The following is a 13,762-nucleotide window of genomic DNA, read 5'->3' on the forward strand; positions in this document are numbered from 1 at the left end:
CATGCTGTGACCTCTCCAGGCCTCTGTTTCCCCCTTAAGGCAGTACATGTACAGACTCTGGCCTCTGGCTATGGCAGTATTTCAGGTCTAGAGGGCCAATCCTTGGCTCCAAAAAACTGCCAAACTATATACAACCTAGAACATAACTGCAAGACGTAGGATTATGACAACTCGTGAACCACAGTTTACCTCAAATCCAGTCATAGATTCTCAAAGTGGACAGGGACCCATCCCATTTCTGTACTTTCCATTGCTATCAAAACAGGGAACTTCGGGGGCGTTCCCATTCTCAGCTGGACAGGAGCCTGAGCTGAGCTACCGTGAGGGACTGTGATGCCCTATGGAACCAGCTTCCACGAAGATGGGATGGCAGGGTGGGCGGGTGACCCCAACCACTTATGGCCTATTCCAAGGGACAGCGTCTCTGCAGAGCTTGTGGCTGAGCAGCCGCTGTGAGAACGTGTCGCCTGGTGGTGCAGCCTCCCTGAGCCCTCCCCTTCCCTTCCCTTGCCTGGCCCTGGGATCACACCTCATCCCCGACTGTCACTTAATAAGGTGTCTGCGGATCGTTTCCCCCCTGCTGGGGGGCAACGTCCCTGCCGGCTCAGAACGGGCCCTTTCACCCCCGCGCCTCTCCATCTTGGCAGAAGACTCCAGAAAACATTTTTGCTAAGTGCTGCTCTGTCACTGAAAGCCTGAAGGGAGACGGCAGGGGGCTGGGGGTTCTGCCATTCCCCTCACCCCAGAACCCACACAGGGCTCAGAACGGGGTGCAGTAGCTGTGAGGTAAGATGTCTGGTAGCCCTAGTCTAAGCGGACTCCCCATGTGAGCCTGGAGCAGCACCTCCCTCTTTGTGGGCCTGCTGCCTGTGAGGAGGGCTGGCCAGGGGGGCCACCGATGAGGACCCTCACAGTGCAGCTTCCAGACACATCTCCACAAGGTCTCGGGGTTGTGGCCGGCCCCACCTCAGGTGGCAGCGGTTGGGCTGCTGCTTGGCACGCCCATTCCCAAGCCTGTGGGCCCAGACCTCCGGGTTCTCAATCTGAAATCCCATTCTTAGGAGCACAACACGCTTGCCTGTCAGGTTGACTGCCCCCAGGCCAGGCAGCACCAGGTGGCCCTCAGGTCATGTGCCAGAGCTGTCTTTACCTAGGGAGGCCATGGCCTGCCCCATGCATGGGAGCTGGTGCCACTTCCTTGCCCAAGCCAAGTTCCACCTCAGGGCCCGCTATCACAACAGGCCACAGCCAGTGGGTACGGAGGCTAGGCACCTCCCGGGAGGCATGACCGCGCGTCTGCTGTGGTGACAGGCTGCATCCACGGCAACACCTGTCCCCAGGGCTCTTCCTGGGCCCTTGCTCCCAAGTTCCCAGAGGGAGAAAAAGGGTGGGGGAGACCGCTGGGGCCCAGCCTGCTATTCTCTTCCCGCCAGGCAAGACCAGAAGAGTTCTCTTTGGGGGGCCCACACCCCCTCTCTCATCAGCCCACCCTGTACCTCTAAACCGGTTTCCTCTACAAACACAACTGCGGCCAGCACGCAGATCTTAGACAAAAAGCACTTTATTTAACCAAAAAAAGGAGGGGGGGTGAGAGTTAGGAAAGCACAATGCGCCTGCAGAAAACTATTTTCTTTTATAATTCTGTTCTTAAAAAAAAAAAAAAGAAATAAAAAACACAACACAAAGCTTGTAATTTCCAATCACCATTATCAGGCCTTTACAACATCTATAAAGAACAAACATCTGCTTCAAAACTCTACAGGGGGAGGGAGCAGGGGGGAGAGAGAGAGAGAGAGAGAGAAAGAGAGAGGGAGAGAGAGAGGGAGAGACGGCACCCAGCAGACATGGGGAGGTTTTGTTATCATTTATTTGTGAAGTTAAAAACGAGCGATAAAAAGTAAAAACTGCGATACAATTTTTGTTCTCAATTTGTTTTCGGTTTCAACGTCCTCTTGAACAGATGACACAGACAGAGCAGTCCTGGGGTGGGGAGCCGGGGAGGGCGCGGGGGAGCGAGCACGGGGAGCCTGGGAGGGCAGAGGAGCGGGGCAGGAGCAGAGGCTGCGGAGCTGGACGGGCAGGCAGGGGGGGGTGCTTCCCTGCCTATCAACACCTGGTCCAAGGAATGTTCCAACTCTAACTAAAAAAAAAATAGCAAGAGTGACTTTTTTTTTCCTTTTCAAAAGTTTATTTTAAAAACATGAAGAGCGCCAAGGGTTGTGGGGAGAAAATGAATTGCTTTCCCCTGAAAGAGGCAGTTTCAGGAAGGAGGGCGGGGGATAAAGATTTATATATATATATATATATAATTTTATAGGTTTTGCTTTTTGTTTTTAGTTTTTAAAATTTTTTTTAAATTTTTTTGCAGAGATTTAGTTCTATCTTCTATGGCTGGCTCAACATGAAGGATCCCAATTTTGAAAGAAAGCAAGCATGAGACACACAGAATGGGCGAGAGAGCGAGAGCCCGGCATGGCAGTACCCGGCCCCCGAGCCACTCGGTGAGGCTCCTGGCACCCCGTGGCAGCCGTCGCTCTCTCACCAAACGTAGAAAAAAAAAAAAGAAAAAGAAAAAGAAAAAGAAAAAGAAAAAGAAAAAGCCCCCAAACAGAACAAAATGGAAAAAAATAATAATAAAAGATTTTCACAGATGAAGAAGTTCACATTCATTCGATTCACTGAGCCTGCAGAGAGGGAAGAGATAGGAATCGGTCACTGCGGGGTGGGTGACGGGGGCTCCGAGCCTTGGAGGCCCAGGCGGGAAGGACGTGTCTGCACCAAGTGCTCCAGGGACTCGGCCCACGTCAGCCCGGCGCCTTGATGGCAGAGGAGGAGTGACACAGAGGCAGGAGAGAAGCAGGGGCCGCAGGGAGAGACAGCGGGGAAGCGCGGAGAGGGGGTGCCCTGTGTCTTCAGGAACAGCACAACATGACAACCAGAGATCACGGTGTCCCCACAACACCCCTGTGAGGTAGGTTGGAAGGTGGCAGCGATCATCATGCCCACTTCACAGACAAGCCCGGGACACAGAGGCGGGCGCAGCGGAGGGCCCGGGGCCGGTCCCCGCCACAGCCAGGGTGGACTGCAACACGCAGTCACTCAGACACCAGGGGAAAGATTGTGGGGATAAAAATAGAAGAATAAAATGAACAAAACCAAAAAAGTAATGCAGAAAGGGGAAAACATCCATTTTCTTCCCAAGTGGCCAGATTTCGAGTGAGTCAGCAGCCAGGATGTGCCCAGCGTGTGCGTGGCTGGCCTGCCCCCACCCCCAGGACTACCCACCAGTTCCACAGTTTCGCCTTGTACTGGTTTTGCGCTCTCCCCCAGCATCACGACAGCGTTACACAGGAACAAGCAGGCCGGCGGAGGGAGGCCTCTTCGTTTAACCTCTGGACCCAGCGCACATGTCCCCCGGCTCGTGGGGACTCCCGGAGACTGGCCACGCGGCCCCCGCTGCAGGCATCAAGGACACACCCCGCAGGGGAAGGGATTTCCGGCGCTACCCACTAAGGCAGGATGGACGGTGGCCGGGGGTTGGAAGGAAAAAGGAGGAGGAGGAGGGTGGCAATTCCCACTTGCCTGCTGCTGTCCCTGCTGTGTGGGTGGAGGTTGGGGGCCGCCAGGACCTGGGGTCTGTCCGTAGTATGCAGCCTGCTGTCTGTAATACTCAGCCCAGGCGGCACTGTAGTCCGGCTGGGAGCCTGGGGGAGCTCCCGGACCTCCTCCGGTGGCCACTTGAGCTGCATGGGACCAGAGGGTGAGTGGCTGGGGATGACAATGGGGCCCACCCCTCCCCAAGGCCCCCCGGCTCACCCTGCTTCTTGTAGTACTCTTCCCAGGCCTTGGTGTAGTCCTGCTGCGGGGGTGCTCCCGGCTGCTGGGGTTGCTGGCCTGCGGGAGGCGAGCGCAGGAGGACAGCATAGGGACGAGGCACCTCCCACCCCTCTGGCTGACTTGAGCCCTTGTGACAGCCACATACTCACCAATTTTTTTATAATACTCTTCCCAAGCCTTGGTGTAGTCCGACTGGCCGGCGGGTGGGGGCTGTGGGGGCTCACCCTGGGTTGGGGGGGCTGCGGGGGCTGGCGCGGGGCCAGGCACAGGGCCTGGGGGCTGCTGGTAGTAGTGTGAGTAGTAGGCGGCCCAGGCGGCGTTGGGGTCCGCAGCAGCTGCAGCGGCCTTATCTACAGGGCAGCAGTGCGGGCTGAGATGGCACAGGAAGCCGGCCCGCCAGCCCTGCCAGGCACCCAGGCTCTGCCCCAACCCCACTTGAGCGGCCTCACTTACTTGGGTCATGAGGAGCAGGTGGTTGCCACTGGGGGTACGTATTGCCCCAGCCCTGGGGTGGGTACTGGTGAGGAGGGGGGCCCCCGGCACTGCAGGACAAGAACCGAGGAACATGTGAGAGGGGGCCGCTCCTCTGCAGGGGCAGGGACTGCTGACAGGAAGGGGCCTGGGCCAAGCCTGCCACCCAACGGGGCTGCGGGTTCTTTGCCAAAGGCCAGAGACAGCACAAAGAGCGTGGCCCACACTGACTGAGGACACTAAAGCCTCCTCACCCTAAATCAACATGTGTGGTTTGTGTATAGGTTGACACAGACGAGGATCTTCTTTAAAACCCAGTGTCTAGGAAATAGGGGCTGGAGGGGGTATCCCTGTGCAGCCTGAAAAATCCACACTGCTGAAAGGTAGGATGGATCTCTTGGTGGTGGGTGAAAACAGGACCTGCCGCTATTCCTGCCAGCAGAGCTACCCCCGCATCCCAAATCCCAGGAAGCTGGAATACTCACTGAGGGGGAGCCCCGGGTGGCCCCTGATTGAAGGGTCCGGGGTTGAAGGGACCCATGGGGCCTGCAGGACCTGGTCCCCCAGGGCCTGGTCCGACTGGGCAGAGGGGACCCTGGAGGAAGGAAGGTGGACGCGTCAGTGGGTGGGCGCCAGTGGCTGAGCCCAGGCTCCCAGAGCCCCGCCCGGAGCCCACCTCGATCTTCTCCTCGATGAGCTGCTTGGCATGGTCGATCTGCTGGGGTGAGCCCCGGATGATGAACAGCTTGAAGTTGGGGTCCCCATTGGGAGGCAGCTGCCGGGAGATCTCCACGAAGGCGCCTGTCTGCTGGTTTATGGCTTTCACGTTCTCACCACCTATGGGGGCCACAGGCAGTGAGAGCAGGCGGCAGGAGGGTGGGTGAGGGACAGGTTAGTGGAGGGCTGCTCACCTCGGCCGATGACCAGCCCACACTTGTGAGTGGGGATGGAGAAGGTCATCTCCCCGCCAGGGGGACCCCAGTTGCCTTGGCCCCTTCCACGACCCCGGCCCCCTGGGGGCATGCCAGGGCCCCCTGGAGGGCCTGGAGGACCACTCTGCAAGAAAGGGAGATGAGGGCAAATACAGGAGGCCAGCCTGGGCCCTGGTCCGCCCTTGAAGGCTGGGCCAGTCCCCTCTGACCTCACCAGCCCTCAGCACACCCCGTGTCACCTACCCTGAGGCTTTGAAGGAGGTCATTGATAATCCGCGCTGCGTGCTCACACCTGTCTGGGGGCCCCATTATGTGGGCTATCTTCTCGGGACCTGTCCCGTCATCTGAAGCCAGCAACCAGAGATCAGAGAGACAAATTTAGAGAAGCACAAGTCCGAACCCTGGTACCACCACCTCCTTGAGGCAGACACCATGCCTGACGAGGTGTTAAAGACACCACAGGCTCAAAGGGCGGCTCTCGCACCCCATGCCCTCGGACAGGGAAGGAGTCAGGCTGGTCCACGCTCCCCCGAGAACCTGCCAGCTGCGGCAGACGCTTCCTTCTGCACTTGGCACCCCCATTACTAACAGCTGCATCTTTCAGAGCTGAGAGCTACTAGAAATCCCTGAAGAGCAGCAGAGGGCCCCCTCCTTCCAGACCTGTGTGTGAAGGAACCCCGAGCTGGGCAGTGACCTGATCCAGCCCATGATACACAGCCGGGCCAGGCCATCTGGTGGGCGGAGGGACCAGGTGGATTTGATGGGTGAGGAAACCAGCCCCTGGGGACTTGGAAACTCTGCCCGTCACCAGCTCTGTGTGGCTATTCCACAGGGGAGGCAGACAAGATGCATTCACAGAAGCCCCACAGCCTGAACGCAGTGCCCAGCTGCCTGCAGTGAACCCCAAGAGGGATGCCAGGACGACGGGAGCCACCCGCCCATGCAGCACGGCCCTGACCTTGCTTAAACTGGATCCGCACTCCAGCATCATTCTGGATCTTCTTGATCATCTCCCCACTCCGGCCGATGACCACTCCCACCGAGTGCCTGGGCACCGGTACCTGAGGGATGGAGCCGAGGGTCAGCTGGCCCCCCGTAGCACTGCACAACCCACCCGGGGAGGCCTGCACTCACATCGATGCCCCCGCCAATTCGGGATCCATACTCGTTCCGGTCCCCAAAGCTGCTCTGGTCACGCTCCCGGAGGATGTCCATCACCATCTCGCAGGCTTGCTGCGAACACACAGCACGTGTGCATGCCTGGCACCGTGACCCCAGCCTCCCCAGCCGCAAGGGGGCCCGGGCCTGGGCTGAGGACTGACACACGGGTGTGAGCCCAACACGGAGCCCCATTCACCTGCTACCCTAAGAGGCAGACACAGCCAGCACCCCTGTTTTCCAGGTGAGAAAACACAAGATGAGAAACCTTAGGCTACTTGCTTACATACAACCCGCTGATGGGGAGAGCTCGGCAGGAGAACAGTCCTGGATGACTCAACACCAGGATTCCTGAAAACCCCTCCTTTCATTCTAACCTCCAGCCGTGCCCTGAACATGCCCGCTCCCACTGGCACCCCTAGGGTGCGCTCACCTGCACTTTGTAAGGGTCGCCGATGATCCGGAGAGGCTTATCCACGTTCGTGTTCTGGGAACCGTCCTGAATTAGAATCATCTTCACTCCAGCTCGTTCCTTTACAACCAAGGGTAAGGGTCAGTGCTGGGCTTTAAGGGGCTTTCTGGGGCCCGTGCATGCGGAGGCAGCAAAGGGCAAAGGCTAGAAGCTGGCGGGATGGCTGGGGTGTGTGACCAAGGCACAGGAGAGCTGTCGGAATGGGCTGGAGAGGCTGCCCAGACCTGCAGCTGCTTGATGGTCTCCCCGCCTTTGCCAATGACCAGGCCAGCCTTCCCCGCCGGGATCATGATCTCCTGCACCGTGCCATTCTGGCCCCCGTTGGCGTTGTCATGGAACTGTCCTCCGGGGGGGCCCCCACGACCCCGGGACACAATGTCATCCAGCATCATCTTTGCCTTCCTGGGAAGGAGAAGAACTGGGTGCCATCACCTCGAATGGTACGGGCTGGCAGCCCCACCCAGCTTGAGGAGGGAAGGTGACCCCACGTGTGCCTGACCGAGGCAGAGGGTCCAGCCCCTGGAGCTGGGGCTATTCGGGCTCAGGCTTCCCCGCTCTTTGGAGTAAGGGGAACCAATGTGTCAGAACAGACCCTGGGGAGGGCAGGGATAAGAGACATGGGAGTCACCCCCAGCTTTTGAAAAGATCAAAAGAGATTCTGCCTGCTCCCTTGTCATAATGATAGGCCCAGACAGGGACTTACTGGACGGACTCTGGGGCTCCTGTCAAGGACACGCTGCGCTCAGGCAGGCCACCGCTGTCTGGAGAGAAGAGGGGACAGGCCAATGCCTTCCTGTGTCTGCAGACACTGGAAAGGCCTTCTGTGGAGATGAGGAAACTTCCACAACAACCAACGGCCACTTCCACCACCACTGGGCAGCCTGACCCATCACATCACCTCCCCAAACAAGAGACTACTCTGCACAAGGCCACGGTCAGGAAGCTTTAAGTCCATGATGGGAGGCAGAACTTTTAGGATAAAAGGCAAAGTGGAAGGAGAGGCAGATCCCAGAAGATCCAAAACCCAGGCCACTCCCACCACCACGATGACGGCACAAGCAGCCCTGTCAGCCAGACCCAACTGGAGAGAGCCCCGCAAGCCCACACAGCAGCACAAGCACGCCGGCCTCCAGAACTGGGCGCAGAGCTGTCCTTCCACACACTCCCACTGGGCTTCCCACCAGATGTTCAGTCCCGGTGGCAGCTTAACCTGATGGTTCTAAGCAGGGCCTGGAGCCAGGCTCCCTGTGTTCAGCCCTTGCCCTGCCACCTCAGCCCTCCCCTGGCTGTAAAATGGAAGAACAGAAGTGGTAGCTACACCTCTCGGCCCTAAGCTCTGCACACAGAAAGCGCTAAACACTGCCCCCGCCTCACATCTGTGGTCACTCAAGCAGACAGCGGGGCCCAGCTGGGTCAGCTCTCATACCTGGGGAGATCTGAACCTTGCAGCCTGAATCCTGCTGGATCTTATTGATCTGCTCACCACCTCTGCCAATGACTAGGGGGAGACAAGGAGAAAAGCAGAGGTTGTGGTGGGGCCCTGCACTGACATTCAGGGAGCAGCCCGTCGGGTGGTCCCCTGCCCCGACCGGAAAGGCCAGGTGAGAGCAGAATCCGGGAGGCCCCAACGACCAAAGCTCTGGGCTGGCAGAAGCTCCCAGGAACTGTCCCGAGAGGAGGGACAATGGGCACCCCACAGTGACCCACACTCACTCAGTCCCACCATGCCATCTGGGACCCTGTACTCTTCTGTCATTGAAGTCCTGCAAAGAGAGACAAGAGTCAGTCTCCATAGGAAAAGTGGAGGGGGGATGGAAGAGCCAGAGGATGTCCTGGAAAAAGGCCCCTGAAGCCACAGTCCCTGCCCGGGGCAGGCCCTTGACCCTGCTGTGACATGGGACCGGGACTGCACAGGCCTAAGCAGGGTCTGACAATGGCACAGCTTGCTCCCCACAGCCTCTTGACCACTCAAGGCCTCAGCTTCCCCATCCAGGCCACAAGAGGCTTGGTCTCAGGCAGTGTGGCCCCTTGACCAGTGTTGCCCCCCCTGACTCAAGAAGGAAGTGGGCACATGGACACTTGTATGATGATCTGGCCAAATCATTTTACATCTGTTGATTTAAACAAAAATTTGATTTTCTTTTTCACTTACTTTTCCTAGTAAATCACTTTATTTTACAGTACTTCTGGCCCATTAAAAAAGAGAAGTGAAGTCCTTCAAAGATTCTATGCTGTGTTTGCTGAAGTCACTCTGGGGGTACTGAAAAGGTGGAGAAGACCCCGCGCTCCACCAGCTCTCGGGAAAGCATGTTTGCAGAAGACAGAGAAGAAAACCAAGGCCGGCCCCCACCTTTTTAGGAAGATGGACACCTGCGCTTTTGAGTGTCCCCACCCCAAAAAAAGGAAGCAACAGGGCATGGACACCCCCCTTCCTTCACTGCAGCTGCCAGGACCCCCCTCCTCCCTGCGGCCCCACAGACAGGCAAGTCCTGGGAGGAGAACAGCCCCCTGCGCCTCTCACCCTCGCCCTGCTCGCCCGCCATGAAGGCACAGTCCTAAGCAGCATGACCCCCACAGCCTCCCCGCTCGTTCAGGCTTGGAGACCGCTGACAGATGAAGAACCGACATGTCCCCCAAGCCACAACTTACCTGGGAGGAGGATGGATGGGTCCGAGTTGAGAACTCATGGCTATAGAGAGAAAATGGAGAGCAAAGGTTGGCCTGGCTACTCTTTGGGACCCGAATGCTGCCAGCTCCTGGCTACTCCTGGTGGCACAAGGGTGCCTAGCCCATATCACAGGGCTCCTGAGCCCCCCTGAGCACCAAGCATGACAGAGCCGCCCTCACAACAGCACACACATGGTGTACTTCTGCCTATATGCCAAGGGCCTCAGGGACCCCTAAAGCTCATGGGCTCAGATAATGAACACCCAGAGCCTCCATAGAGAGGGGCCGTTGGCTCAGTGCTGCTAGCTCCTGACTCCCCAAAACCTCCTAAACTATGAAGCTGCCCTCTGCCTCCGTCACCCAATGGACTTACAGTCTCCCTGGGAAGCCAATTTCTTGCTCTCGGGCTGGTCTGTGAAGAGAGAGGATGTCAGATGCAGCACCCACCCACCCGCAGCTGCCTCAAATCTGATGCTGGTGCCACACGTCCCGGCAACCCCCCAGCCCCACCATCAGAGCCAAGACAGGAGAACAGCATAGACCAACCCCAGAGCGGGGGCCAGATGTCACCAATCCCACCACCAGCGCCCAGGGCAAAAAGGCCCTTTATAACAGAGGGACAATGATGGTGGCACCCAAGTCCTTCCAGCTTAGGACGGGACCTGCCTTGGGAAGCAGGGGGTCCCGCGTGAGAGAAGTCAGGGGTCATCACCAAGCGGATCACGGTGGCTACCGTGGGTAAGGCTGCATGCCCCAGGGCCAGCCAATACAACCGCCAGCGTTTCCCCAGCGTACCAAGAAGGGAGGGACGCTCCTGAGAACTTACAACTGGAACCTAGTGGCGATCAATCTGCCCTCCTCTCAGCCACCCGATACCTCAGGATGGCAGGCCAAACAAAAAGAATGAACAAAGCTGGGACTGCTGAGGTTTTACAAGACCAAATGGCAGCAGGCTCCCATCCCAACTCTGAACTGCATTCAAACAAAGGCTCCTCATTCTGCACCTCGACCCTCCCTCCCCACAGGTAGTTACCTCCATCTTCTAACTGCCTCTTTTGGCCCCCAAAACCAAAATCGGGAGTACTGTTATTCACTGTGGTAGCAGCGTCGCCTCCAATTTTGGCTGCAATCTAGAAATAAAGTTGTGAGCACAGGAGAATTACCGCCAGAATCAACTCTTTGTGGTGCTAAGAACCATCTCTCAGAATCTCTCCAGTGCATGAAGATTGACAGGTCTGGCCGTCTGGCCTGGGACTGGCTTCCCCCTGACTTAGGGAAAAGCCTGTTAGTGAGGACATTCTGGAAGCTGTCACGGAAGCCTTAGAGTTCAAGAGTTACCCAGGAATGCCAAGCTCCCCTTCTGCATGGGACTTGTGCCTAAGCTGCTCGTGGCCAGGCTGTGAGCCACAACGACTTGTCTAGGGGCCAAAGGAACAGCTGCTCAGGTGCCGGCGAGGGTCCTCAGGTCACCTGCACAAGGGAGGACTTTCAGACACTTCCTCCCGGGAGTGGCCGGGCAGAGAGAGCCAGAAAGTGTGACTGCAGCCTGGCCTTCCTGGATGCCGAGGAACACGACCTTCTTCAATCTCCCTCACCCTCAAAATTTTTATGTTAGCTTAACAATCTTAGAAAGTTTTTGCTTCAAAGCATCTGGAGTCTTCATTGGTCTGAAAGACCCTTTGGGAAACACGTCATATATTAGACGCGTGAAGAACAACTTCAAATAAACCCCAATACAACACATTTAAGACCAGAGACTGTCTGTGGATTACGTTTTCCAGAGAAACACACACCATGAGCTAAAGATCCATCTTTTCACCTGTTTTGTTTTGTTTTTTAAACACTTCGAGAGGGCCGTATCCCACCCAACAGACAGCACCAACTCCTCCAGTTGTCTAAACTGCTTCTCAGTCAAGACAGTTTGGTGGGCAACCACAGCAAGCGTTCATCAGAACCCTGTCCCACTCAAGAAGGGAGAGAGCCAGACCACTGGGTGGGGAACATGGCGTTCACCTAACGGGACCTCCCACCCTGCCCTGGAGGCGCTGGGACAAGCCCGGCTGGGACTATACTCAAGCAGGAGCAGGGTCCGCTTCCTGAAAGCGCAGCAAAGTGCTGCCTCTGTACCTGCCCCCACAGCCCGCGGGGAGGCCAGTCACGCCAGCCTGTGACACGTCTGAGTTGTCATGTCTCAAAACACATCGACGGGACCCTCGCCCTTTTCCCCAAGAGACAGACCACGCTTTAAAGCCACCAGAACCATCAAAAAGAGCCAGCGACGATGCCCGCCCTAAGTGCTGGGCCACTCTGGCAGCAAAAGGGTCCACTTTCCAGGCTCAATAAGGACTTTTCTTCCCCCGAAGTTCCTTCTTCTTGGGGAGGGGAGCAGAAACGGGGCTGGGCTGGGAGCAAACAGGGCTCTTTTCCCCAATGAGAAGATGCGGGAAAAGCAAGACCTTCCTCCGGGTAAGACGGACACTTTATTTCCAAGAGAGGGGAGTATGCCCTCGTGCGCGTCCTAAGTGGTGGTGGTGGGGGTCCCCAAAGTGAATCCCTAGGCTTAGGCGCCTGCACGCTCAGGGGCCGCTCCCGGTGAACCCCCGGATGCCCCTTCCCCTCGCAGTGGGTCACCCGCGGGAGCGCCCACTCGAGGCGCCTCGGCAGCCCAGGCCCCCGCCTACCGCCCCACGTGACCCCGAGGCGGCCCAGGCCCCCCCCCACCGCGACCCCGCGCGCGCGTGCGCGCATGACCCCACCCCCTCCCCCGCCCTCGCCATCGAGCGCGCCCCTCAGGCCCGCGGCCTCCTCACCTGGCGGGCCCGCTGCACAGCGTCGGCGAAGGCGTCCTTGCGGATTCCCGGGCCGCCCCCGCCGGGCGGCTGCGAGGGACCGCCGGCCGACCCCCCGCCTGGGCCGCCGCCACCGGGGCCGCCGCCACCCCGGTCCCCCGCGCCCGGCGGGCCCGGCGGAGGGCCTCCCCCAGCGCCTCCGGCTCCTCCGCCCCCGCCAGCAGGCGGTGGCGGCCCAGGCGGGGGTCCTCCGGTGCTGTAGTCCGACATGGCGCGGCGGGGCCGGGCCTGGCGCTGAGGCAGAAACTGAGGAGGAGGCGGCGGCGGCGGCGGCTCAACGCGGGAACAAGGCCTCGCTCCACACTGCCGCGGAGCACTCTGGGAACCGAGCGGCTGGGAAGACGACGAGGGGGGAGGGACGCCCCCCCTCCCGCCGCGGCGTGACGGACGGCGCCGCCGGGCCAATGGGAGGCGGCCACCGCTCCCCGGACACCAGTCGTGGACTCTGGAAGCTAGCAGCCAATTGCAGTGCCTCGTAAGGCAGTGGGCGGGAGGTGCCGCGTGACCGACAGCTCTAGGCGGCAATGGGCTGCGGGATGCAGGCGCTGGGCGGGCAAACCGAGGCTATCCCAGAAGCCTGAAGGCCCAATGAAGGGGGAGTTCCAGAATCGCGGGGCGGTTTCAGAACCGGATTGACTGCATCCAAGAATCAAGCGGACAGGAAGGCGGGCCTGGCGAAAGGCCCCTTTGAACGGGCTGAGCGGGCGCCTGATGAGGTCGTCGTGTACTCAAACCAATGAGTACGCGGAAGGCGGGGCTTGTAAAGATTGGCAGTCTACTTAACCCAATCCCTGATGAGTTCTGGGTTTAGACGCGATTGCTTTTCTGGTTAACCAGAATCCTTTTCCAGCCTTGCCTTCTAAGCCAATGGCTGAGCGACAGGGGCGGATGTAAAGTGACGGGTACCACTCTCGACCCATGAAAGTGAAGGAAATAAAGGTGTCCGGTTTTGGTGGGAGCCAGTGAGGTGCAGCTGCATTGGGGCGGAGCCGGCCGCCAAGAGCGAGAAGACATTAGCTGGAGCCTGAGTGAATGGCAGCCGACGTGGGCAGTGACGACCGGCTGCCGGAATTCGGGCCAGGCTCCCTGGCCGGGTAGACCGGGCACGTGGCCTGCTTGAGGCCTTGGCGATCCGGTGCTTTGCGGAGGTGGGGTGGCCCGAGAGCCCCTGTACCCACTCCTGTGTTCACCCAGGGACCTAGAGCCCCCACTTCTCTTCCAGGACTCACGGAACCCGCTCCCTCCCGACCTGAGTGGAGTAGGGCCACTGGCTCCCTCTCAGGACTGAGGGGTCCCGGACCCTAATTCCCCACCCCACACCGCTTCACATAAAGGTCCCGGGATTCAAGCTCCGAGCTCTGATCCTAAGCTCTCAA

The 13,762-nt window shown here is 58.7% G+C and overlaps 1 protein-coding gene across 2 annotated transcripts; it reads right to left on the reverse strand.

The window, feature by feature from the left end:
* Positions 1-1,849: 1,849 nt before the first annotated feature.
* On the reverse strand, positions 1,850-12,772 carry KHSRP (KH-type splicing regulatory protein). Of its 2 annotated transcripts, XM_073220532.1 has the most exons (20): positions 12,348-12,772; positions 10,571-10,667; positions 9,911-9,949; positions 9,520-9,559; positions 8,584-8,633; positions 8,297-8,368; positions 7,574-7,631; positions 7,095-7,272; positions 6,832-6,930; positions 6,375-6,473; positions 6,199-6,301; positions 5,484-5,584; positions 5,220-5,364; positions 4,985-5,145; positions 4,794-4,903; positions 4,291-4,379; positions 3,987-4,187; positions 3,817-3,894; positions 3,583-3,743; positions 1,850-2,684 (listed from the first exon to the last, which is right to left on the reverse strand). In XM_073220532.1, the coding sequence occupies exons 1-20, from the start codon at positions 12,594-12,596 to the stop codon at positions 2,676-2,678; spliced, it is 2,139 nt and encodes a 712-aa protein (XP_073076633.1). In that variant the 5' UTR covers positions 12,597-12,772; the 3' UTR covers positions 1,850-2,675. The 2 variants fall into 2 exon arrangements, with proteins under 2 accessions (XP_073076633.1, XP_036874054.1); XM_037018159.2 differs by having other exon boundaries at positions 1,850-3,743.
* Positions 12,773-13,762: the final 990 nt, after the last annotated feature.

This window comes from Manis javanica, chromosome 13 (assembly GCF_040802235.1).
Source record: "Manis javanica isolate MJ-LG chromosome 13, MJ_LKY, whole genome shotgun sequence".
Taxonomy (NCBI): Eukaryota; Metazoa; Chordata; class Mammalia; order Pholidota; family Manidae; genus Manis; species Manis javanica.